The 27,424-nt window shown below is 39.2% G+C and overlaps 1 protein-coding gene across 3 annotated transcripts in view; it reads left to right on the top strand.

The window, feature by feature from the left end:
• GPR156 (G protein-coupled receptor 156) overlaps positions 1-27,424 on the top strand; it is a 94,985-nt gene that overhangs the window by 30,617 nt on the left and 36,944 nt on the right. For all 3 annotated transcript variants that reach the window (XM_060298123.1, XM_060298124.1, XM_030857674.2), the window contains exons 2-3: positions 3,278-3,755; positions 3,971-4,107. In XM_060298123.1, coding sequence (XP_060154106.1) covers positions 3,660-3,755; positions 3,971-4,107 — 233 coding nt within the window. In that variant the 5' untranslated portion in view covers positions 3,278-3,659. The remainder of the gene's footprint in view (positions 1-3,277; positions 3,756-3,970; positions 4,108-27,424) is intronic.

Below are 27,424 nucleotides of genomic sequence, written 5' to 3'. Positions count from 1 at the left end.
AGAAAAAGACTGAGAGGATCCCCTGCAGGTTTCCAAAGCACTCTCTTTCTTGGTATCTCCATCTTCTTCATTACTCTGCCTCACAAATTTGTTTGCCTGATGTCCCTAAACTGCAATCTATTCTCCTTACCTCAGCAAGGCTTCTAGGCTCTCTTTGGGTTTCCCTCCTTGTGCTGTGGCCTGGGAACTGCCTTCAGGCAGTAACTTGGGATCAATTATTGTCACTGGAAGGACATATTTATTTATTTATATTTCACTTTATATCTGTCAGTCAATTGTAGGTTCACCTCATTTGTTTTCCAAAGTCCTGTGAAATCTGTTATCCAATATCTGGTAAGAGTTGCTTTGTATATTTTGTCTGGTTTTCGAGGTGTTTACAGCAGGATGGCAATTCCAATAGCAGTTAATTCTTCATGAACAGAAGCAGAAGTTGTACCAACTACAAAACAAATTTTTAAAAGACAGTAATTGTAGGACTACTTTTTCAATAGCCAGAAATAATGTGTAGAAGAATAGGGTAGATTTTTGTGGAAAGATATGGGGGCTGTTGAGAGTTACGAACCTGTAAAGGACCATCTTGCTCTTTGGAACAGTGTAATTGATGCAGTATCTGTTTTGCTGATCCTAATCACCGGGCAGGATTCTGTCAAATAAATTGTAAGCCCTACCATTTCATCTTCTTGGGCCTGCTACTATCTGTGGACTAGACAGTTTACCTCTGTAGACTTTGGTGGGGGCGGGAATTGCTCTTGGAGGAGCCTGGCAGACCTTTCTCTTTGTGCCTTGGATTCTGTATCTATGTTATGGTCAAATGCCTCACTATTATCCCCTCTGACACACTCCTTCCCACCCACTTTCCCAATCACTCAATACTTTTTGAAATCATTCAACTCTGTCCTCTCAATAACTAAGCCATTCACTTGTTTCACCACTTCTTCATGTGTGAATCTGTAAATGTGTGCTAATGTTATAATTGAATGCCTGCCCCGTGGAAGAGCCTAGTATCATGGTTTATAAAGTTCCTACACTGGATATCCATGGACTGGAGGGGTGCCTAGCATTCAAAGTTCCATGCCAGTGAGTTCAGTCTGTCCAAGGTGACCTTTAGAATGTACTCAGAAATTTATGTTCAGCTGGACAATCCTATCATGTTCACAGAATCTCCCAGAGATGATTTGGGCTTAAGGTTGTTAGCCCTTCTGAGATCCACAGTGTTGACCAGGGTTTCTCTACCTTAGCATTACTGACATTTGGGGCTGGATAAGTCTTTGTTATTTGGACCATTCTGTGAATTGTAGGATGTTTAACAGCATCCCTGGCCTCTACCTACCACATGTCAGTAGCACCTTCCTCTCAGTTTTGACAACCACAATGTGTCCAGACACTGCCAAATGTCCTCTGGATGTGCAAAATTGCCCCAGTTGAGAGTTACTGATATAGACATACTGTTGTGGGCCACACTCCAGAGATCCCATAGATGTGAAGCTCTGGGAACTAAACATGAAGAAACCTAACAGGCCATTGGTGTCTTCTTGGGGTGAGGTCAGTCCAGGGTGTCTGCCCCATGCAGGGTATTAACTGGGAGGACATTGACCTTTCAGTTAAACTCCTGGATTTGAGTCCCGCCTCTGCAGATTTGGAGCAAGATTCTCCACTTTTCTGCTCTTCAGTTTTCTTATGTGAAAACGAGGAGATGTCTTGTTTACCTCACATGACACAGTTGTGAGAACAAAATTAGGTTTTACATATATACACACACACATCTATATGATGTAAGGATACACAGACAGGGACTTAATTATGGTTTAAATGTAAGTGTACTTATTTGCCAGTATGATTAAAAGGGCAATACAGGAAAAATATATTTTTCAATCCATCATATAGTCCTCCCTGTGGCTTCCAGTATTGCTCTATGCTAGAAAGCACGATAGGGGATGTCTAACTTTTAAGAAAAAAACATTATCTTTTTAGCAATTAAATTTTCAACTAAATTAAGATGCAAATAGTCAGATTTTTATATTTACTCCTTAATTTTGCATTCAGTAATCTGATCAGACTTCACAAGAATTTAAATGTCTTGACAGGAGGTAGTGGCTTTTAGTTCTCTTGGGATTTCATTGTAATGAGCCTGGTAAATAATTCAGGAAGATATGAGAGGCCAATATATGGGCAGCACCTGGTGCTATATTGTTCCTGTCTAAGCATGCAGAATCCAAAGATGGCATTCTACACCAGTCACTATTGTTCTGACTTAAACACAAGTCCTGTATTCAGTGGCCATTGGAATAATAATAATTGATTTTTTTCCTCTTCCAAGTTTCCTCCACAATAAAAGAAAACTGTGCTAAGCTGTTTCAGAAACACAAAGCAGAAGTGGCATCCTTTTTTAAATTCCCACTGGTAAAATTTCAAATCTGTTTCTCTGTTACGGGGTAGATTGCTTCAAAGTATTGGGGACGTGTCTGCCTTTTCTGCTGGAGTTAATTTAAGCCTCTCTACTTTTGAACATTTCTACTTTTGTTCTGCAAGGTAGAGCTTTTTTTTAGATCACAGTATTCATATTGCAATCACCTTCTGAGAGAAATAACACCATCCTCTGGCCACTTGCTCACTCTGTGGGAATTCTTAGAACCCTCAGTTTCTCTCCCTATTACCTGAGTAGCCTATCCCACTTCTAGTAGTCTAACAGTTAAAAAATAAACAAACAGAAAACTCTTGGCAAAGGGCTTGCATATCCTTTTGAGATCCCAGCTGACTGGGCATAGAATGTTCCTCCCTTCACTGAGCTAACAGGAGTGAACAGGACCAACGAACAGACAATGTATGCAGACGGTATGGGCACCTGAGCCTACCACCACCCAGGATCAGACAGAGCTTAATCCCTAAGTTGCATAGAAATATCTTTGAAGGGCAGGGGGGGTTTCCACTGGGGAAAAAAGAAGATGTGTTCACATATTGAAACTAAAATTCTTGTAGTGCTGGACCATAAAAGGGATCAGAAGAGGGACTGTAGAGCTGTATATCTATAAATTGTTAGGTGTGCTTTGTCTTTGTTTTTAAAGTATTGTTTATTAAAGAGGTTTTGAAATATATTTATTTAAATATATACTATATTTTAAACCTTTGTTATATATAATGTATATAACTACATATAATAAAAATATATAGTTAAAATGTGTAAAATATTTTAAACCTCTGTAATAAGCCATTTACATATATGTGTGTGTTTGTGTTTATTTGTGTGTGTTATATATAAATAACATTTGTTTTTTAACAGGCTTAATTGCATTCTTCTCCTTTGAGACCTGTGTGAGAGTACTTGGAGCAGCGACTGCCATCTGGTGGCAAGCCAGAATCATCACAGTGTGTGACTTCATGGTTACTAAGATGCCCGCTCTTGACTCACATGGTCTGCACTGGCAGCAGGGGACGAGGAGAGCCTGGAGGGTGTCTGATGAAGGAGCTTAGTGAAATAACTCTCCACTTCCACCTGAATGGATTGTTCGTCCCAGATTCTGCACCAGGAGCCAACTTCAAAATGACACCTCTGAAGAAAAGATTTGAGTTGCTCTTCTGTTTTACTCAAAGATCTTCTGGTTATCTACTGGTGGGTAACCAAGACTGTGAATAAACACATACCAAGAGGGGCATATGATGACATGGAGTCTGAAATAAACTGCTCTGAATTGTGTGATGGTTTTCCTGGCCAGGAGCTGGAGCGGAGACCCCTTCATGATCTCTGCAGGACAACAATTGTAAGTGAGCAGCCATGGGGTGTCAGGGCTGCTTAGATGTACACGTTGTTGTTATTATTGTTGATGATGGTAGTGGTGGTGGAGGGGGGAGAAGTACAAGGAGGAAATGCTTATGCAGGACATTATGTCCCAGCTCTGGGGGTGATGGGGGCAGATCATGTTTGATCTATAGAAGAGCCTTCGTTCCTAACAGCTTCTCTTCATTCTGTTCTCAGACCTCTTCCCACCACAGCAGTAAGACCATTTCTTCATTATCTCCTGCCCTCTTGGGTGTTGTTTGGACTTTCCTCAGCTGTGGAATTCTGCTGATAGCCTTCTTTCTTGGCTTCACAATTCGCTGCAGGAAGAACAGGTAAGCAGCCCCATGCCTAGTTTCTCATATCTCGTTGCCTGAAACATGAAACCCAGAGTGTTAGTGTCATTTTGGCACCACGAGCTGCTGGCTGGTATCAGCAAAGCTTGTGTTCTACTGTGGCATTAAACTATGTGAGAAGCTGTCCCCGAAGGAGGCCTGGCCTTGCAGTACAATTCCCTCTTGAGAAGGAGAAAGGTCTGGCCCACTCTTGTGCTAACTACTACAAGGATATCCAAAGAAGAGAATGAAGAGTCTCTCCTCATAAAGGATGGTGAGATCTTTCTGAGAAGATGAGGTATTTGTATTAAAAATAGAGAGCACATAGAGAAATATTCCAAAGCATTAAAGTTTATGGCAGCACAATTGGAACCAGTCTGGGTAAGCTAAGGTTTCCGTAAAAATAGTGAAGCCCCACCACCTGGCTATTCTGCTAGGCAATTGTGACTGGTTGGAAAGTCACTGGCTCATCCAGGTAAGGGCGTATGGCACCCAGGACTGACAAAAGAAACAAAGTGATGGCTTTTTTTCTGAAGGGACTTGCAGAATCTTTCCTTCACTGGTATCCAGTCCTTCCCTCAAGGCCCACCCCATCTCTCCCACTCTGTGCCATCCTCCTGCCCCAGCTATCCCAGGCTCCCTCCTGAGAAGCCCTGCTCCAGCCTTCTCTCCCTGGTCTACAGGTGATTTCTGGATGGAGCCCATGTCAGATTTCAACAACCCCCTCAGAGATGCCAAACTCGCCTGTCCCCACAGCAGCCTGACACTTTGTGGCGATCAAGTGTATTATGCTCCGTTGCCTGGGCTTGGCACTCAGATGAGGGTCAGTCAGTTGGATTTGTCTGCAGGCATTTTGGGGTGCCACTGGCCATCTGAGGCTTGGAGGACATGGAACTGTTAGGCAGCAGTGGCTTGATCTACTGGGTCAACCTCAGCACGGCAGTGAGGAGTGGCACTTGGCCCTGGGGGCACCCCTGAAGCTTCCCCAGCCACTTTTCATTCTGTCCCTCAAATACACTAAGCCCACTCCCATCTTAAGGCCTTTGATTTACTGTCACTTTACTGTTCCCACTGCCTGACAGTCTTCTCCAGATCGTCCCATGACTAGTTCCTTCTCATCTGATAGGTCTTGTCTCAATTGTCATCTCTTCAGGGAGGATTTCCCTGATCATCCTATCTAAGGTAGCGTCTCTACAGAATGGCCACCCAGCCCCCTACGTCTCATGCCATATCCCATCACCCTGTTTTATTTTCTTCATAGCAAGTATCACTCTCTGATAATACCACATTTATTGATTTACCTGTTTATTGTCTGCATCCCCCACCAGAATGTAAAGTCTGTGAACACAAGGACCTTGTCTGTCATGCTCACCACTGTTTCCAGCATTTAGAACAGACTGGAACGTAGTAAGTGCTCAGTAAATATGTTTTCAGTGATCCTGGGAGTAAGGAGATTTAAATCCCAGCAGTAGCTGCTGCCAAGAAAATGACTAGGAAAACCACACATTCCAAGGTTAGAAAACTATGGAGTATACTATTTTCAGTTACAACACATTTCTATAATGCAAGTTAGTACCCAATTGGCAAATAAGAAAATAACATCATTGGTTCATATGTAATTTTTTCCCCAGCTAATCAATAGTTTAAAGCATCCAGGGGCAAGCTTTCTTACAGTTAAAGAAGGAAGCCTTAAGCTAAGAATACTGTGATAGCAGTGCAAGCAGTAGCTGGTTTAATGGCTTCAAGAACTGGTATTCTACCTACAATGTGACGCTATCTGATGAAGTTGCAGGAGTAGATGAAGACATGAAGAAGACATTTCCCTCGTATTTAAAAACAATTGATTGCTGAAGAAAACAGAGATCCAAATTAGATTTTGATGACAATGTTATCTATTGGAGGTGAATGCCCTTAAGGACCTATGTCTTGCAGATTTAAGGCTGTAAAAATCAGCTGTGATCCTGGGTACAAGTGGTAGTGGACATTTACTGAGTACTAGGATTTTAATTGAGATAATTATTATTTTTTATTAGTATTCTGGTTACAAAGTTAAATGTGTTTCATATGTTATGGCCCCACATTATTTTCCCATAAGCCATTACTTTTATCCACAATTTTGTAGAATGTGAGGTTTTTTAAAAAGCATTTATATGTCTGAACACTTGTAAACAGTGTTATAGCAGAAGCACCTGTATTTGTTTCATTCTACTAAAGACTTTGTTCCTTGTCTTGCTTGCAGCGGGAGCATGACTTGGCATAAAAAGTAACATATTAAGAGGCGCTGTGAGTAAAAACACATTTTGCAGTTAAGTAGCTTACAAGGTCAGACAAGGAAACATAAAATAACCCAGTTTCAAAAGTGCTTTCTTAAATAGTAAAATTTGTTCAAAGGTGCAGCATCACAGTTAGATGCCTCATTTCACTCCAGTTCTGTGGTCTCTAAATTTGTGAATGTGACTCTGTGTGTGCACACACATGCATGTGTGTGCCAGAGTAAGAAAAACATTTTAATAAAATAAAAATAATGTAGCAGTGTTCAAGTTCAGTCACCAATACTGCATTTTTGATAACATTTTAAAATGTAGTCTACAAGGGAAAATCTGTAAAGATACAGAAGACTTGAACAACTCCATCAACCAACTTGACCTAATTGACATTTGTATAATCCTACACCCAACAGGAGCAGAATACACATTCTTTTCAAGTACACACAGAACATTTACCAAGATAGATCACCTTCTGGGCCATAGAGAAGATCTTATTAAATTTAAAAGGATTCAAATTATACAAAGTATGTTCTCTGACCAGAATGGAATTAAATTAGAAATCCATAACAGAGAGATCTCTGGAAAATTCTGAAATATTTGGAAACTAAATAGAATACTTTAAAATAACCCATGGTCAAAGAAGAAATCAGAAGGGAAACTAGAAAGTATTTTCAACTGAATGAAGGTGTAAACACAATATATCAAAAATTTTTGGATGCCATTAAAGCAGTACTTCAGGGGAAATTAGAGCACTAAACTCCATATTATAAAGAAGAAAGATCCACCTTACAAAACAGAAAACAAGAGCAGATGAGTCCCCAAATAAACAGAAGAAAGGAATAATAAAAATCAAAGTGGAAACTTATAAAATGAAAAACAGAAAAGCAACAGATAAAAACAGCAAAACCAAAAACTTTATGAAGATCAATAAGACTGACCAACTTCTAGACCAAGTGACCAGGAAAAAAAAGAGAGAATATATAACTACCCAAGTAAGGGAGAGAGAGCTGTCATCACTAAAGATTCTATAAATATTAGAAGGAAAATAAGTTAATATCATGAACAACTTTGGTAGGCAGTCTCTAAAATGTTCTCCAATAAGTCCTACCTCCTGGTAGTCACAATATTGTGAAATCTCTTCTCCTTGAGTATGGGCTAGACTGACTGATTTGCTTATTAGTCACTTGGGATAAGGTTACAAAAAGACTATGGCTTCCAACTTGGATCCCTCTCACTCTTTCACTCACTCACTCTGAGGGATGCCACCTTCCATTTTGTGAGCTGCCCTGCAGAGAGGCCCACATGGCCAGGAGCTGATGTTCCAGTCTGTGGCCATCAAGGACCTGAGGCTTATTAACAGCCATGTCAGTGAGCTTCAAAATAGATCTTCTGAGTCCTGCTAAGAGCAGTGTGAATAAGCTTGGAAACAGATTTTCCCCCAGTCGAGCCTTGGAGGACTGCAGCCATGGCTCACCAAGGGGTATACTTGTGAGAGACCCTGAGCCAGAGGCACCCCTGTGCCTGTATTGTAGAAATGTTACTAGTTCTACACAAAGTCTTCTAAGAAACTGAAAATAAGGAAGCATTTCCTAACTTACTGTAATGAGTTAGGAAACAAAGAATTTAGAAGAGAAAAAGGCTATAGGCTCATGAACATAGATCCAAAATTCTAAACAAAATTTTAACAAATTGAGTACAACCAATATCAAAAGGATAATTCATCATGACAAAGTGAAGTTTATTCCAGGAATGCAAAGTTGTTTTAACATCCATATATCAATCAATATAATACACCATGTTTACCAACTAAAAAAGAAAACCATATGATCATCTTAATAGGCATAGAAAGAGCATTTGACAAGGTTCAACATCCATTCCTGATAAAATCTCAACAAAGTAAAATAGAAAAGAACTCCCTACCATTTTTTTAACATCTTTATTGGAGTATAATTGCTTTACAATGGTGTGTTAGTTTCTGCTTTATAACAAAGTGAATCAGTTATACATATACATTGGTTCCCATACCTCTACCCTCTTGCATCTCCCTCCCTCCCACCCTCCCTATCCCACCCCTCTAGGTGGTCACAAAGCACCAAGCTGATCTCCCTGTGCTATGCGGCTGCTTCCCACTAGCTATCTATTTTATGTTTGGTGTGCGTTGGTGGTATAGTAGTGAGCATAGCTGCCTTCCCTACCATTTTTTTTTTTTTTTTTTTTTTTTTTTGCGGTACGCGGGCCTCTCACCGTTGTGGCCTCTCCCGTCGCGGAGCACAGGCTCCGGACACGCAGGCTCAGTGACCATGGCTCACGGGCCTAGCCGCTCCGCAGCATGTGGGATCTTCCCGGACCGGGGCACGAACCCGTGTCCCCTGCATCAGCAGGCGGACTGTCAACCACTGCGCCACCAGGGAAGCCCCTTCCCTACCATTTTTAATGGTAGAAGACTAAATGCTTTCCCATTGTGATCAGAAGCAAGATGTCTGCTCTCACCAGTTCTATTCAACAGTGAAGGTTTTAGCCAATGCAAAGAGAAATAAAAGTCACCTAACTTAGAAAGGAAGAACTAAAATGGCTTACCTTCAGGTCACCTGATCATCTATACAGAAAATTCAATGGAATCTATTTTTTTTAAAAAAACAATTAGAACTAATAAATTATTTTAACAAGTTTGCAGGGTACAAGATCAATGTACAAAACTCAACTGTATTTCTATATAGTAAAAACAATTGAAAAGTGAAATTAAAAGTAATGCCATTTACAGTAGCATAAAAAATATGAAATATTTAGGGATAAATCTAACAAACAATGTGAAATACTTGTGCATTGAAAACTGCAAAACATTGCTGAGAGATATTAAAGAAATTCTAAATAAATGGAGACATATTGTGTTCATGGGTTAGAAGACTCAATATTGTTAATTCTCCCCTTATTGATCTATAGACTAAACCCAATCACAATCACAATTCAGCTGGCCTTTTTTTATATAAATTGACAAGCTGTTTCTATGATTCACATGGAAATATGAAGCACCTAGAAGAGCCAAAACAACTTTAAAGAAGAATAAAGTTGGAGGACTAGGACCACCTGATTTCAAGATGTTACAAAGCTACAGTAATGAAGACAGTTTGGTATTGGGTAAAGATAGACATATACATCAACAGAACAGATAGAATCCAGAAATAAACCTATGCATACATGAGAAACTGCTTTTCAACAAAGGTGCAAAGGCAATTCAGTGGAGAAGGGACAGTCAGTCTTTTCAGCAAATGGTGCTGGAACAATTGGATACCCATATGCAGAAATGAACTTTGATCTACATCTTGTGCCATGTTTAGAAATTAACTGAAAATGGATCATAGACCTATCTATTAAATCTAAAAAAAATCTAAAACTGTAAAACTTCTCAAAGAAAGCATAGGATAACAATTTTGTGACCTTATAATAAGCAAAGATTTATTAGGTACAACAATAAAAGTAAAATCCATAAAACAAAGCATTGATGAGTTGAACTTCATCAAAATTAGAAGCATCTTCTCTTCTAAAGAGAAACTTAAGAAAATGAAAAGAAAGCCACATACTGGAAGAAAATATCTGCAAGTCATGTATCTGATAAACAACTTGTATCCAGAATATATAAATAATACTAAAAATTGATAATAAAAGAAGCAATCCAACAACAACAAAAAAATGAGTGAAAGGTTTGAACAGACACTTCACCACAGAAGATATATGGATGGCAAATAAACATGTGAAAAGATAGTCAACACCATTCGTCATAGGGAAATGCATATTAAAACCACAATGAAATACCACTACACACCTATTAGAATGGTTGAAATTTTGAAAGACTGGCTAAATTGGCATATACTGCTGGTGGGAATGTAATATGGTACAACCACTTTGGAAAACAGCCTGAACGTTTCTTTAAAAGTTCAACATATGGCTACCATATGATCCAGTCATTCTGCTCTCAGGTTTTCACCCAGAGAAATTAAGCTATATGTATACCATACTTGTATACCATGTTCATAACAGTTTTATTTGTAATAGCCAAAAACTGCAAATAACAAATATCTATCAACAAGTGAACGGATAAACAAATTTTGGTATATCCATACAATGAAATACTACTCAGCATTAAAATAATTATTAATATTTGGAACAACGTGGATGGATATCAAAATAATTATGCTGAGTGAAGGAAGACAGGCAAAAAAGATTGTATACTATATAATACCAATTATACAAATTCTAGAAAATTAATCTATTGTTAACTAATCTGTAGTGATAGAGATCAGATGAGTGGTTGCCTGCAGGTCGGGGGTAACACAAGAGCAGGAAGGAGGGATGACCAAGGGGCATGTGGAAACTTTTGGGGGTGATGGTTCATTACCTTCATTGTAGCGAATATTTCACAGGTATATACATATATCAAAACTTAATAAATCATATAATCCTCAAAAATCATACAGTTGATTGTATGTCAGTTACACTCATTAAAGCTATTAAAAATGTAGTCCATAAACATTCTTATTTTTTCGAGAAGGTTCTCATGAATGAAAAAGTATACCATATTTGGTGTCCTTTTCCAAAGGGCCCTGCTAGGTGACCTAAAACCCATCTGTGAAGTGTGCTAGGTATTAATGACTGATATGGGAGAATGCACTCTTTTTTCCTAGATTCCTCATGCAGTTTAATAAGGACCAAATTAACTCTTGGAGCAAAGTAGACCTTTCATGTCAAAAGGGAGGCTCTCCTGGTGCCTCCTCTGAAATGCACAAAACAAGGGCAATGTCGTAAGTTTTGCATGAAGATAAACTTGTTCAATTAAAGGACTATCTTTTATTCTAAGACCTTATCTCACTGTCATTTGTGATAATGATTTAGATGGTAGTTATTTACATATTGTTACTTCTCAGAATTGAAAGTAGCATTCCCACAATAATCCCCAGTAGCTGGGTTTTTACTACCTGGGAAATCAAAAAGTTTGAGTAATAAGAATTGTGTAGGGGGGCTTCCCTAGTGGTGCAGTGGTTTAAGAATCTGCCTGCCAATGCAGGGGACACGGGTTCGAGCCCTGGTCCGGGAAGATCCCACATGCTGTGGAACGGCTAAGCCCGTGCGCCACAACTACTGAGCCTGTGCTCTAGAGCCCATGAGCCATAACTGCCAAGCCTGCGTGCCGCAACTACTGAAGCCTGTGCACCTAGAGCCTGTGCTCCTCAGCAAGAGAAGCCACCACAATGAGACGCCTGCACACTGCAATGAAGAGTAGCCCCCATTCACCACCACAGAGAAAGCCTGCATGCAGCAATGAAGACCCAATGCAGCCAAAAATAAATTAATTAATTAATTAATTTTAAAAAAAGAATTGTGTAGGGTATGAGATTTTACCCTACTTATAAGTTAACAACTTAGCCTGTTACTGTTTTATGCTAGCAAAAGACACAAGACTCTTGGGTCAGAAACAAAGTACTTCATTACTCATGGTAGAAAGCAGTAGTCAGAGCTTCGTGTTGGGTTTGTGCTGGTTCCCATGCCATCAGTCCCATGGGGATGATGCAGGGCCCATGATGGATGATACTTGCACACACAGGGGGCTACCATTAAAGGAAAGGAACCTAAGCCTGGGGAATTCTTCACTTTTATAGTGAATCGTAACAAGCCTATTCTTTGTCTGGGGGGTGGGGTATGTTACCTCATCTCTCAAGGTTGCTCACTGCAAACACAGCCCTGAGAAATGGTCTAGTTAAGGAGCAGTCAGGGCCTTGCCTGTGGCCATACCCAGCAAGAATGTATTTCTGTGGTGCCAGTTGTAACTTCTCATTTTTCATTTCTGATTTTATTGATTTGGGCCCTCTCTCCTTTTTTCTTGATGAGTCTGGCTGAAGGTTTATCACTTTTGTTTGTCTTTTCAAAGAACGAGCTGTTAGTTTCATTGATCTTTTCTATTGTTTTTCAGTCCGTATTTCATTTATTTCTGCTATGATCTTTATGATTTTTTTTCCTTCTACTAACTTCGGGTTTTGTTTGTTCTTCTTTAGGTATGAGGTTAGGTTGTTTATTGGAGATTTTTTGTTGCTTCCTAAAGTAGCTTGTATCGCTATAAACTTCCCTCTTAGAACTGCTTTTTCTGCATCCTATAGTTTTTGGATTGTTGTGCTTTTATTTGCTTTTGTCTTCAGATTTTTAAAAAATTTCTTCTTTGATTTCTTCAGTGATCCATTGGTTGTTTAGTAGCATATTGTCTAGATTCCACATGTTTATGTTTTTTGCAATTATTTTCTTGTAATTGATTTCTAGTCTCATAGTATTGTGGTCAGAAAAGATGCTTGATATGATTTCAGTTTTCTTAAATTTCCTGAGACTTGTTTTGTGGCCTAGCAAATGATCTATCCTGGAGAATATTCCATGTGCACTTGAAAAGAATGTGTATTCTGCTGCTTTGGGATGGAATGTTTTATTATATATATAAATATAAAGTTTTTTATATGTGCTCCTATGTTGAGCACATATGTATTTATAATTGCTGTATCTTCTTGTATCAATATCTTGATTATTATGTAATGACCTCCTTTGTTTCTTGCTACAGTTTTTGCTTTAACATCTATTATGTCTCATATAAGTATTGCTGCCCCAGCTTTTGTTTGATTTCCATTTGCATGGAGTATTCTTTTTTCCATCCCCTTGCTTTTAGTTTTGTGTGTCTTTAGATCTGAAGTGAGTCTCTTGTAGGCAGCATATATATGGGTGGTGTTTTTGTATCCATTCAGCCAGTCTATGTCTTTTGATTGGATCATTTTTTTTAACATCTTTATTGGAGTATAATTGCTTTACAATGGTGTGTTAGTTTCTGCTTTATAACAAAGTGAATCAGCTACACATATACATATATCCCCATATCTCCTCCCTCTTGCATCTCCCTCCCACCCTCCCTATCCCACCCCTCTAGGTAGACACAAAGCACCAAGCTGATCTCCCTGTGCTGTGCGGCTTGATTGGATCATTTAGTCCATGTTCCTTTAAAGTATTGATAAGTATGTACTTATTGCCATTTTGTTAACTGTTTTGTGTTTTTTTTAGTTCTTTTTTGTTCCTTTTTTCTTTTGTTCTCTTCCCTTTTGATTTGAAGACTATCTTTAGTGTTATGTTTGGGTTTCTTTCCCTTTTTGAGAAGAAGACCATATATTTTATGATTCCATTTATTAAAATGCTTAGAATAGACAAATCTATATAGACAGAAAGTAGGTTAGTGGTTACCTATGGCTAGGGAAAAGCAAATTAATACTATGAGATATATACCAAATGACTTAAATTTTTAAAGATAAAGATGCAAAACTGTGAAATTCTTGTCTGCTCATGGTGAGAGTGCAAATTGGTACAACCACTTTGGAAAGTGATTTGGTATATCTTCTTTTTTTTTCCTGTGAAAATTTTTTTTCTCCCAGGTTTATTGAGATATAATTGACATATAACACTATATAAGTTGAAGGTGTACAGCATTATGATTTGTTACATACATCGTGAAATGATTATCACAGTAAGTTTAGTGACCTTCCATCATCTTGTATAGATACAAAATTAAAGAAATAGAAAAAAACTTTTTCCTTGTGATGAGAACTCTTAGGAGTCACTCTATTAACAACTTTCATATGTAACATACAGCAGTGTTAATTACATTTACCATGTTGTACATTACATCCCTAGTTCTTATTTTTCTTATATGGCATATTTTCTAAAATTAACAATTCATATACCTTGTGATCCAGCAAATCCACTTCTAAATTATTCCCATGAGAAATGTATGCACATTTATACCAAAAGTTGTATAAAGAATATTCACACTAGCATTATTTGTAGTCACCCCAACTGTCCTTTAACAGTAGAAGGAATAAATGTTATGGTACATTCTTGCAATGAAATACTATTCAGCAATGAAAATGAACAAGTTATTAACACCCAGAAACATGACCAAATCTCATAAACAAATTTTAAAAGCTAGCCACAAAAGAACATGTACTATATGCTTCCCCTTAAATACATTTTAAAGGCATAACTAAAGTATAGTGTTAAAAGTCAAGCTAGTGGAAAAAAAAAAGTCAAGATAGTGGTGTACCTTTAGGGAGGAAGGAAAGGGTAATAATTATGAGTGGAGGTTTTGAGGTATTGAAATGTTCTTTTTCTTGACTTGGATGATAGTTACATAGATGTTTTCTTGGTAATAATTCACTGAGCTAAACATTTATAATTTGTGCACTTAAAAAATACCTTTCCTGGTCCAAGATTATTTTTTTAAAAAGTCAACCTGTCAGGTATCTATAAGTGTAGAAGTCATGAATAGGAAGTGGCAACATCTTCAGGAGACTGCTGAACATGAGGACAAAGAGTCAGCTTCTAAATACCTTCCTTACATAATGCCAGATGTCCACGTGTTCAACTGCTTCACCATAATAGCCTTTCTTACTTTGATCAGATTCCTGCATCAGGGTTTGTTCTTAAATTTCCTGTTCCCTTGGCTTTCGTAAATGTAGCTGAGCATCAGATTTTCACTTAATTTGGATGTTAACAAGGTTAGACAGTAATCTGACATTAATCAGTTGCTGATCCTATTCTATTCCTTCTTCCATCTCTGTCCCACTAAAGAGCTTGCTTTCTGGGGGGAGGGAAGTTTTCAGACAGTAGACATATTTCAGTTCATATTCTGAACTTTGCCGTGATCAATGGAGGAAGATGCTATTCCTGTGTGCGTGCATGCACGCGCACCCGTGTGTGTGTGTGTGTGTGTGTGTGTGTTAGGAGGAGGTGGTGATCAGGATGCTAATCTATGCACAGTGACCTTTGCTTCTATCTGACTGAGCAGATGTAGGAATTAATCATTGTCACTCCTGGATGCTGTGGCTGCAGCTGTCCCCCACTGCCTTTCTGTTCCTGATAGATTTATTAGTGCATTTTGTTTGCTGGAAAACATGCCTCAGCAGAGTAGAACTGGCAATTTAGAGAAGCTTATCTGTGAATATAATTTTCTAGAAACATGTTTTTCCTGCACATCGTACTTATGTACTCTAAACTCTTTAAAAGAAGAAGAAAGAAAAGAAAAACAAACTGGTAATATTGTTTATGTAATATCTGAACAGTTATGTCTCATCCTGAGAAATTTCACAGTGGACCAGTAACATTACTGTATAGCGTAGGATTGCAAAGAACTGATTGTCTTCTAACCTCTATACCCTTCTTCTTTTTGTATCTGCCCCCCCACCCATTAACTTTCAACTATCAGTTTGGTCCCACCCCTGGAATATGGGCATAGTTTGGCTGTAGGCACAAGAAAATAAGTGGTGTAAATTAGCACTAAATTCATATTATAGCAGGCCCCACTAACAACTTTCAGACTGTAACTAACACTCTCTGGACCCCAGGCATCCCCGCTGTGTAGATATCCCTGCAGCCTCACCAAATCCAACCCATGCCAATATTGACACTAGTCTGGATGGAAATCAAAGTAGCCACACCGTTTTGGATGTTGAGAGTCAGCTCCAGAATGCAGTATAAATTTCCTAGATCTGGCCTATCTATTTACTTAAAAAAAATTTTTTTATTGGGGTGTAATTGATTTACAGTGTTGTGTTAGCTTCAGGTTACAGCAAAGTGAATCTGTTATACAAATACATATATACACTCTTTTTTAGATTCTGTTCCCATATAGGCCATTACAGAGTATTGAGTAGAGTTCCTTGTGCTATACAGTAGGTCCTTATTAGTTATCTATTTTATATATGGTAGTGTGTATGCGTCAATCCCAGTCCTCCAATTTATCCCTCCCCTTCCCACTCCCTGGTAACCATAAGTTTCTTTTCTTTTTTTTTTAAATAAATTTATTTATTTTATTTTTGGCTGCGTTGGGTCTTCATTGTTGCTTGCGGGCTTTCTCTAGTTGCAGCGAGCAGGGGCTACTCTTGTTGCAGTGCACAGACTTCTCATGGTGGTGGCTTCTCTTGTTGCGGAGCACGGGCTCTAGGCACGTGGGCTAGTTGTGGCACGCGGGCTCAGTAGTTGTGGCTTGCGGCCTCTAGAGCATGGCTCAGTAGTTGTGGCATGTGGGATCTTCCCGGTCCAGGGCTTGAAGCTGTGTCCCCTGCACTGGCAGGCGGATTCTTAACCACTGTGCCACCAGGGAAGCTCCCATAAGTTTATTTTCTATATCTGTAAATCTATTTCGGTTTTGTAGATAAGTTCATTTGTAGTCTTTTTTTAGATTCCACATATAAGCGCTATCTTATATTTGTCTTTCTCTGTCGACTTACTTCACTCAGTATGAGAATCTCTGGGTCCATCCATGTTGCTGCACATGGCATTATTTTGTTCTTTTTGTGGCTGAGTAATATTCCATTGTGTATATGTACCATATCTTCTTTATCCATTCCTCTGTTGATGGACATTTAGGTTGCTTCCATGTCCTGGCTATTGTGAATGGCACTGCAGTGAACATTGGTGTGCGTGTATCTTTTTGAATTATGGTTTTCTCTGGATGGCCTATCTATTTTCATTTTCCCCCTCTCTCTTATCAAATCAACATGCCCTAGGGCAGAGGCCAGAGTGGAGCAGCCAGTGTCTATTTAGAGTCTGTTCATTCCTTTCCTCGTGGCATACTGCCTGCTAGAATCCTGGACCTCTCCCTTAGATACATACACTAGCCTGTAGTATATCCTCCCTTTCTGGTACAACCCCTCACTCACTGGGTCCTCTGCTAATTTTCTGTACTTCCTGACCCTGCTTGGCAGACTTTGATTCTCACTCATACTTCACTATTTTGTTGACTCTTTCTTTTTTTAAAAAATTTTTTTGAAGTCTTTATTGAATTTGTTACAATATTGCTTCTGTTTATATTTTGGTTTTTTGTCCATGAGGCATGTGGGATCTTAGCTCCCTGACCAGGGATTGAACCCACACCCCCTGCATTGGAAGGCAAAGTCTTAACCACTGGACTGCCAGGGAAGTCCCTTGTTGACTCTTTCTTCTGTATTTCTCTTCCTCAAAGTGATGTCCTGGTTTTACTTTTTTAAAACATTTTTTAATTGAAATATAGTTGATTCACAATGTTGTACCAAGATCTCCTGGTTTTAGACATCCTTGCATGTTCAATCCCTAAATTACCATTGCTGCTTCTTCCTTTCATGCTCCCAGTATCTGGTTTGTGTGTCTTAATCCTATGAGTCTGCCTAGACTCCTGAATTCTGGTCTAACCTCTTTGGCCACCATTTGAGCCCCAATTCTTACCAGCTTTCTGTCTCTGATAGTGATACCAAGCACCTCATTAGGAGAAGACAGGTTAATCCTCTGGATATCAACTTTAGTATTTGGTCCCATCTTCCCCCCTGCCCCCAAAAAACAAGCTATCCAAGTGTCCACTGACAGATGAATGGATAAACAAAATGTGAGATGTACATGCAGTGGAATATTATTCAGCCTTAAAAGGGAAGGAAATTGACATATGTTACAGCACAGATGTATCTTGAGGACATTAAGTGAAATAAGCCACTCACAAAAAGACAAATACTGTATGCATCTATTTATATGAGATATCAAGGGTAGTCAAACTCATAGAAATAGAAAATAAAATGGTGGTTGCTAGGGGCTGAGGGGAGGGAGGGAGAAATGGGAAATTATTGTTTAATGGGTATAGAGTTTCAGTTTTGCAAGTTGAAAAAGTTCTGGAGATTGGTTACACAACAATGTCAATATAATTAATACTACTGAACTATACACTTAAACAGGGTTAAGATGGTAAATTTTGTGTTTTATTGTATGTAATTTTATTTTTATTTTACCACAATTAAAATCGTTTTAAATTTTAAAGAGAAAAACTAAAACTCCTATTAGTAGTAACTTATTTTGATAAAATAATCTACTATAGGGCCATTTCCTTAAAACTGTATTTTATTGCCTGTACTATCTTTCAGGGGAATAATGATAATGATCATCCTTAGAGCATTACCTGTTTTGTGAAGTTGTTACTTTATTTTTCATGTCCTAACTCTACATTTCTGAACCTTTAAATGGTATCATCTCTTTCAAGTATTCCAGGATTTCCTTGTAGTATACACAAGATCTCTTTGTGATTTAATAGGTTTCTATGACATCCCCATTGGTCTTCTCCTTTCCAGGCTGCAGAGTGGTCTGTCCTCATTGTTTAGAGACCCTGCCACTCAGCTTTTCTTCTCCAGAATGTATTTATTTTCCTCATATCCTTCTTTAGTAAAGGTGACGAAAGCCAGATGTTTCCTTCTGGCACATTGTGATATCTTACCCTGGGCTTTAGATTCTTACCAGAAAGGGAAGGAGGTGGCCTAGTTTTGTGTGAGATATACAGCAAACAGTAGTAAAATAGAAATGTTATTGGCAAGGAGAGTCTTTCTCAAATCTCCATGGGTAAGAATTCCTCAGACACATAAGATAACAATAAGAATATACTTATTCTTTTGAGATATAATTCACACACCATGAAATTCATCTTTTTTTAATTAATTAATTTTTGGCGGCATTGGGTGTTCGTTGCTGCTTGCGGGCTTTCTCTAGTTGCGGCGAGCGGGGACTACTCTTCGTTGTGGTGCATGGACTTCTCATTATGGTGGCTTCTTTTGCTGTGGAGCACGGGCTCTAGGCATACAGACGTCAGTAGTTGTGGCTCACTGATGCTAGAGTGCAGGCTCAGTAGTTGTGGCTCATGGGCTTAGTTGCTCTGAGGCATGTGGGATCTTCCTGGACCAGGGCTTGAACCCGTGTCCCCTGCATTGGCAGGCAGATTCTTAACCACTGCGCCACCAGGGAAGCCGGAAATTCATCTTTTTAAAGTGTACAATTCAGAAGATTGGACAGTTATCATCACTATCTAATTCCAGAATAATTTCATTACTCTGAAAAGAAACGTCGTACCTGTTAGCAGTCCCTCCCTATTTCTTCCCTCCCCCAGCCTCTAGCAACTACTAGTCTAACTTCTATCTCTGTAAGTTTGCCTTATCTGGACAATATGTATAAAGTCATACAACATGTGGCCCTTTGTATCTGGCTTCTTTCACTTAGCATAATCTTAGCATAATGATTACAAGGTTCATCCATGTTGTAGTATGAAGCAGCACTTCATTCCTTTTTATGGCTGAATAATGTTCTGTTGCATGAATATTCCACATTTTGTTTATCCAATTATCAGCTGATAGATATTTGGTTATTTCCCCTTTTTTGTCTATTATGACTAATATGCTGCTATGAACATTCATGTATAAGTTTTTGTGTGTACATATGTTTTCCTTTATCTTGGGTGTATGTCTAGGAGTGGAATTTCTGAGTCATGTGGTGGCTCTGTATTTACATAAATGCTGAGCTCTTTTCCAAAGTAGCTCTAGCATTTTACAGTCTCACTAGCAATGTTGGAGGGTTCCAGTTCCCTCCACATAATTGCCGACACTTGTTATTATCTGTTTTCTTTATTCTAGCCATCCTAGTGTGTATAAAGTGGTTTTGTGGTTTTGATTTGCACTTCTCTGATGGCTAATAATGTTGAGCATTTTTTCACGTACTTATGCATCATTTGTGCATCTTCTTTGGAGAAATGTCTATTCAAATCCTTTCACAATTTAAAAAATTAGATTATTTATCTTAGGAATATAAACCAGTGATATCTCAAACTTGGTTTATATTAGAATCTCCTAGGGAGCTTTTAAAAATCCTGATATCCAGGCTTCACCCTAGACCAGTTAAATCAGAATGTCTGGGAGTGGGACAATAGCAGCAGTTTTTTCCAACTTTCCAGGTGATTCCAGTGTTTGAGAACCAGTGCTTTAGACTAGATGACCAAGCTGATGATACCAATATACAAATGTTAAAGATTTAGAAACTTAGAAATTATGCCAGGTATTGAACTAAATGTGAATTGTAAAAAGTCTAATCAGGTCAAGAGGTAGAGGTGAGCTTTTTAACAGAGATTTTTGATAGAATGAACTTTCCTATAACAGGAGGTTTCAAACCGCCTACAGTTATAAAAATGTCCTGGCTGTGGTTCTTGCCTTGTGACTAGGCATTGGTCTTAGGAGGTAACCATGGGTGAGCCAATTAAGGTGAGTTATCATGACACATTCAATCCATACGCCCAGAAAATTTATCTCAATCATTCAGTGTTCAAAGGGAAACTATGACAAAATATGAGTATTAGCTAGGAGAAAATTGAAACATAGGCTTTGAAAGTCATAAGAAGATTGGAGACTGTTTTAAGAGATTCTATTGGAAGTGTAGGGAAAGAGTAACTGAGAATTTAAAAAAAATTAAAAAATCCAAGCACTTAAAAATGTGATCGTCACAATGGTTATTGTGGAGGGAAAAAGACATCTCTCAAAGACTGTAAAAAGCTACCCAGAAGAGATCAGGGAGCCCACGGAGTATGTCAGGTTAGGTACAAAATAGGAAAAAAGACTTTGAGAAGCACCTTTGAAGAGAGTCCAAAACACATAAAGGGATTATTTAAATCTATTAAAAGGAAGAAGCTTAGAATAACAGTGGGATCTTTTGCTGTTAATAATGGGGCACAGGGAGTGCTCAGAGACCAAAAGACAATAAGTCTAAACTAATTATGTGCCTCTGAATTTATTGAGAAAGATACCAGAGTGATTACCACATGCAAATTGCCTCCTATGAATGAATCAGTAGTAGTTGATCAAATAGTTTTCTCTGTTTTGCATATTTCAAGTCAGGTAGACAAATAAATATTGATTAGCCACTGGAAACTGTTGACATTCGTCTTGAGACTTTTGAAGGCCTCCAGAAGAAATTTTTCTCTTAGTCAATGCCTTTCTCTGAAGCTATTGCCCTGGCCCTCTCCTTCCTGTTACCACCAAGCTTCTTAGAAGAGTGGTATTCAGCCACCTCCACTTCCTCATCTCCAGCGCATTCTTCAACCCATGCCCTGATTCCAGTGAAATGGCCTTTGACAACATCGTTAAATCAACTCATCTCTTTTTAGATGCCATCCTGTTTAGCCTCAAGCCACGTTAACACTTAACCATCTCCTCTGTTCCTCCTTTCTGAAAACTTCTCTGCTCTTAACTTTACCATACATGATTGTCCTGGTTTTAGCTCTTTGCTTCTTACCAGCTGCTTTCACTGGCTCCTATATTCCACCTACCCATTTCATGTTGATATCATCTTCGGTTCCAGTCTTAATTCACTTCTTAGACTATACCCATCACCTGGTCTTAATCCCTCCTGTGACATATCCCCAAGCCCTGCCTTTTTCAAATCCCACATTCTAACTTCATAGTTGATATTGTTAGATGGATGTTCCTCAGTCAGTTCAGATTTGGTGACCAAAAAACAGACTCATACCTTACCACTAATCTTTCTCTACCTCTGTGTATTTCCTGTCTCCATTAATAACACTACCATCCACATTTCTCATTCTGGATTTCCTTGTCTCCCTACACATCCAGTTAGTCACCAAGTCTTAGACATTTAATCTCTGAAATGTCTCTAAAATTGTTCTCCTGTTATCCACCTCTGTTGCCCAAGTGTAGTACTGATCTACTTTTCATCTGAATTCTTGCAGGAGCCCCCTAACTGGTCTTGTCCATTTCCAGTTCAGCTTTTGCCCTCTTGCCAGCATTTTTTTCTTCAAACATAGACTTCTATTGCCTACCCAACTCCTAAGGTAAGCACTTAAGATCTTTTGTAGTCTGGCCCTAATCTACAATTTCTGTTTATTCCCTTTAAATTAAGTTGTACTTGCATCATACAAGATAATGGCCATTCCTAGAGCATACCATGCACTTTCATTGCCCAGCTTTTGCTCATGCTCTTCCTTGTTTCATGACTCTTCTCATTTTTCACCTGATAAACTCCTATTCATCCTTTAAGACAAACTCTTGTCCATCAAAATGTGGGCCCTGGACCAGCAGCATCAGTAGCATCTGGGAACTTGTTAGAAATACAAATTCTTGGCGCCCTACGGTAGACCCTACTGAATCTGACACTTTGGAGGATGATGACCAGATCTGTACTTTAACAGACTCTTCAGGTGATTCTTACCAATTCTAAAATTTAAGGACCACTGTTCTAAGGCACAATTCCTTTATCAGTGTCCACAGCACTTTGCATATACCCATGGTAGTTGCTACGTTGTTTCATAATCATATTTACCCATCCACTTATCTATTTCCTCTGCCTCATATTGAGTCCTCAAATTCAAATACAATATTTTTGTTTATTTCCTAGCACCTGCCAGTGTCTGGCATACAGGAGACGCTTGATAAGAATTCGGAACCTTAAGCACACTCTACTCCCCTCCAGGATTCGGTCCAGTCAGAGTGCATACAAACACACAGCGCTGATAATCAGAAGGTGTCCAAGGTTTCTACTCTTAAAAGCTGACATGTGCCACACTAGCCAAAAGCACACATACTGACAAAACCAAGTGTCAGCAAGGATACAAAGAAACTGGATCTCTCATACATTGCTGGTGGGTAAAATGGTACCACTACTCTGGAAAACAGTTTGGCAGATTTGTACGAAGTCAAACATACACTCACTGTGTAATTCAGCAATCACACTCCTGGGTATTTACCCTAGAGAAATCAAAACTTATCTTCACCAAAAAAAAAAAAAACTGTACACAGATGTTTATAGAAGCTTTATTTGTAATAATCAAAACCTAGAAACAATCCAAACATCCTTCAACAGGTGAATGGATAAACAAGCTGTGGTACATCTATATAGTGGAACACTACCCAGCAATAAAAGGGAACAAGCTGGGGCATTATGCCGAGGGAAGAAAGCCAGTCTCAAGAGGTTACATACTGTATGATTCTATTTATATGGCATTCTCAAGAGACGAATTTATAGTGATGAAGAACAGATCAGAGGTTGCCAGGGGTTATGGTTGGAGGGAAGGGTGTGACTTGGAGCGGGTAGTTGGAGGGAGGTTTTGTTTTGTTTGCATAATGGAAGAGTTTCGTATCCTGATTATGGTGGTAGTTATCAATGCATTAATCTATACATGTGATAAATTTCATAGATCTACACACACAAAGAGTGCATGTAAAAACTGGTGAGATTCGAATAGGGTCTATAGTTTAGTTGATAGTATTGCACCAGTGTTGATTTCCTGGTTTTGATAATGTACTCTAGTTATGTAACCTGTTATCTTTGGAGAAAGCTGGGGGAAGGGTACACAGAAACTCTCAGTTCTGTTTTGCAATTCCTTGTGAGTCAAATAATTTCAAAAGAAAAAGGCTTTTGAGAAAAAGAAAGCACAGGGATTTCTGGTGAAAGCTAAATTAGAAAGCGCTGCTTGACACAACTCTAAAATGGGCCCCAGGAAGGGAGACGAGTTCGTTGCCCAGTGGAGATGGGAAGGGAGGGAAGTGGAGTGGAAATTCCTGCCTTGGAGACTGTTTGGTAGGACGTGGCCCAGGCCTGTTACCTCTCTCCAGTGTGACTGCAGGCTCCTGCTCGCTCGGGGAAGAGTGAGTACTGGGGTGGAGAGGGAGGTGAAAGCTTCCTCCTCAGCAGTTTCCCACATGGGGAGAGTGGGAGGAAAACCTTTCCTCAATAGGCCTAGGTGGGAAAATGGAAAGAGGGGTTAAGAAATGTTGACATCCTGGACTTCCCTGGTGGTCCAGTGGTTAAGACATTCTGCTTCCACTGCAGGGGACATGGGTTCCAACCCTGGTCAGGGAAGTTCTGCATGCCATGTGTGGTCCGGCCAAAAAAAAAAAAAAAGTTAACTTCCCTTAACAAGGTTAAAGGTGTGCCCAGTGAAAGATTAAATGGCATAAGAACTCAAGCTCTGGAATCAAACTCCACCTCAGATCCCAGCGCCATCACTTATTAGGCATGTGACTTGATCACTTTAATGAACTTTGCTAAATCCCACTTCTCTATTTAAAAATAGGAGTAATGGGACTTCGCTGGCAGTCCAGTGGTTAAGACTTTGCACTTCCACTGCAGGGGACATAGGTTCGATCCCTTGTTGGGGAACTAAGATCCCGCATGCCGGGTGATGCAGCCAAAAAATAAAAATAAGTAAAAAAAAATTTTTTTTAATAGGAGTAATGATACTGTGTATCTCAGAAGGCTATGAAGATTGCATTAGGTAGTTTATGTAGAGCACAGCCTAGCACATATTAAATATATAATTGATGTTGCCTACTCTTTTTAATATTATTCTGTATAATTATCAATATTCTAAGTAGTAGAGAAAACATGTATTCATATGATTCTGACTATAATGTAATTTTTGATGATCCAGAGGCATTTCAGGATCCTTCACTACTTCAAACATCATGAAATGAGCACTTAGTCCCTGTATGTGTACACACAGACAGTTTAACTTAAAGGTACTGGTTGTTACTTTCTATCACAGGCTTCTTATCTGCTTTTTACTTTAGGTACATTATCTCTAACCCATATAGCACTCAGGAGGATAAACTGAGATGAAGAAACCGCCTTGGCATGGTTAGACAGATCACCCATCACGCACAGCTAGTCAATCTAGTCAGTCCAATTTCAAAGCCACGCCTTTTCCACAACTTTGTGTTACCTCAGTATTAACCTCAGTATTAACCTCAGTGTTAATCCATGAAAGCTGCTTAAACATACACACAGACTAACACTTGTTCCTTTCACATCAGATTACAGGACAGAATATGCAACTCCTGTCACAGCCTAAGGCAGATACTTCCAGCCCATTGCTGGGGCCAACACTTGAACACTAGACAATGATGGAAACCAAGAGCCCAAAGCCAGCTGTAGCAAGAATTCAGTCTGGGGTTGCAGCCAGTAGGTCGAGCCAGGAGTCGTAGGGAACCCTGCCAAGGTCTGAGGTCCAGGCCGGCAATCAGAATTGGAAGAGGCAGGCAATGCCCAGCAGAAGGCACTCCAGGGAACTCAGACTACCTCTCTATCTCCTCTTGATGGTAAATTCCAGCTAAAGGTGAGAAGGCAGAGGTGAAAACCCTGAGCCTGGAATTTCCCTGGTGGTCCAGTGGTTAAGACTCTGCTCTCCCAATGCAGGGGGCCCGGGTTTGATCCCTGGTCAGGGAACTAGATTCTGCATGTGGCAATGAAGAGCCCACATGCCGCAACTAAGACCCAGCACAGCCAAATAAATAAACAAATAAATATTTTAAAAATGAAAGAAAGAAAGAAAAGAAAACCCTGGGCCTGCCAGAGCTAGTGCAGGACGTTAGAAACCAGGGTCAGGAAGGCCCTAGCAGAAGTTCGTTGATCAGTAGGATGGACACAGGTCCCAGGTGGCTGGGGTAGACTGGAGGGAAGTGAGAGAACACCCGAAGGAACCAGGAGTCAGGACATCTACATTAGCTGTCCCCACGTGGTGCCTATCTGGCTGTAAAACTGCATACTGGTCCCTTCATCTTAAAATAAGGGAATCAGGTTCACTCAGTGGTTTAAGCCATGTTCCTTAGAACGCTAAGACTCAAAGCCTGTCCTAGGCAATTTGTGGGGGGCAGAGTGGTGGGGAGCAAGCAGGTCCTGCCTTTCTAGAAGTCTCCCTTTTTCTCTTTGGAGTACTCTTCCAAGACTCATGATTTATCCAGGATAAGAGACATTTAATAGGTTTCCACCAGGTTCAGGGCCCTGTAGATGGTGCTGATAGAGACAAAGCTGAGTAAAACCCAGTCCAAACATCATGAATTCCCAGATTGTGGCCCAGTGGGGAATGATTCCAGCAGTTGTAGCTGTTGGGGATTTCACTCAGATTCACTAAGGCCCAAAGTTCTAACACCACAAACCTGAGGATGAGAAAGACGGGAAAGAGGGAAAGGAAACCTCCCCAAGATGGCAGGCCAGTCTTTGGTGCCTCAGAGAGATCAATTTACATGTCACCTGGTAAATGATAATATTCTGGTTCACAGCAGACGCCCTGTGATTGGGTGTTTCACGTGGCCAATTGTGCTGTGCTTTATGCTCTACTTAAAATCAGGGCATCTGCTCTGTCCTTTGGGAAGTGCTACAAGTCTCCTGCTAGGAATTGCTCAAGGCCTTTCCCATAGCTAAGGGGAGAAAGGAAGTTGAAATCCCTGCTTCATAAATTACAGCACATGCCTACCCTCTAGGGTCTGAGGTTATATGACAGAAGAGGACTTTTTGTGTTTCTAGTGTTTCCCCCTCACCAGCATTTAAAAACACATTTAAAATATATTACAAGTGCATGAGACATACAAACTAATTTTTTAAAAATCTATGTGGAATGTGGGCATAATACTCCTAATTAAAACCATACAAGCTCCTTTCTAGTAAGGGTACCCTTTGGTACTCTTTTTTCCCTCTCATCACCAGCTTATCTTGAATCTATCAGTATGCTTTTTCACCACTGTCCTAAACTTGAACTGGTATAATGACGTAATTAATGGGCATTGGGTCTTATATCTAAATATTCACATTTCAGCTTTAAAAATATTTGCAAGGCTGCATTTTAAAATTGATCCTTAGGCCTTTTTATATTCCATGAGAGCTGTGCATTTTGAAATTTGTATACTAGAAATTTATATTCATAGTCACATAAAAATATCCATATTAAACATACATTCATATATATAGATTTTGTTAAATTGCTCAGTGTATACTGAGAAAATAACTGGTAATATTAAATTAAATTTTTATTCTATTTTAAAAGGTGACAGAATAAGCAAATTGTCTTTGCCATGAAAACATTAGAAACCAGAGAGGTAGAATCCTAATGAGCTGAGGACAGAAATTAGATCTCATTTGCTTTCCTGTCTCCAGTTCTTCTTAATACCTTGACAAGTAGATATTTAAGAATTGTTGAATTAATGTCTGATGCAGAAAGTTTATTAAAAAGATAATAATGAATAAAACATGGAGACACGAAGATCATCTGTTAAAGGGAAATTTAGGGGCAGGATGTATACCAAGTTTTCTTTTGCACTTAATAGCTAAATATTTTGATGGATTGATTGAGACATAAATTCTAATGCATCTCTGGTAACCAGGTCAGCCTATTGTTCCTGCTTAAGTTAGAGAAGCAG

This window comes from Globicephala melas, chromosome 4 (genome assembly GCF_963455315.2).
Source record: "Globicephala melas chromosome 4, mGloMel1.2, whole genome shotgun sequence".
Classification (NCBI taxonomy): domain Eukaryota; kingdom Metazoa; phylum Chordata; class Mammalia; order Artiodactyla; family Delphinidae; genus Globicephala; species Globicephala melas.
This window is presented reverse-complemented; position numbering and strand designations above follow the sequence as displayed.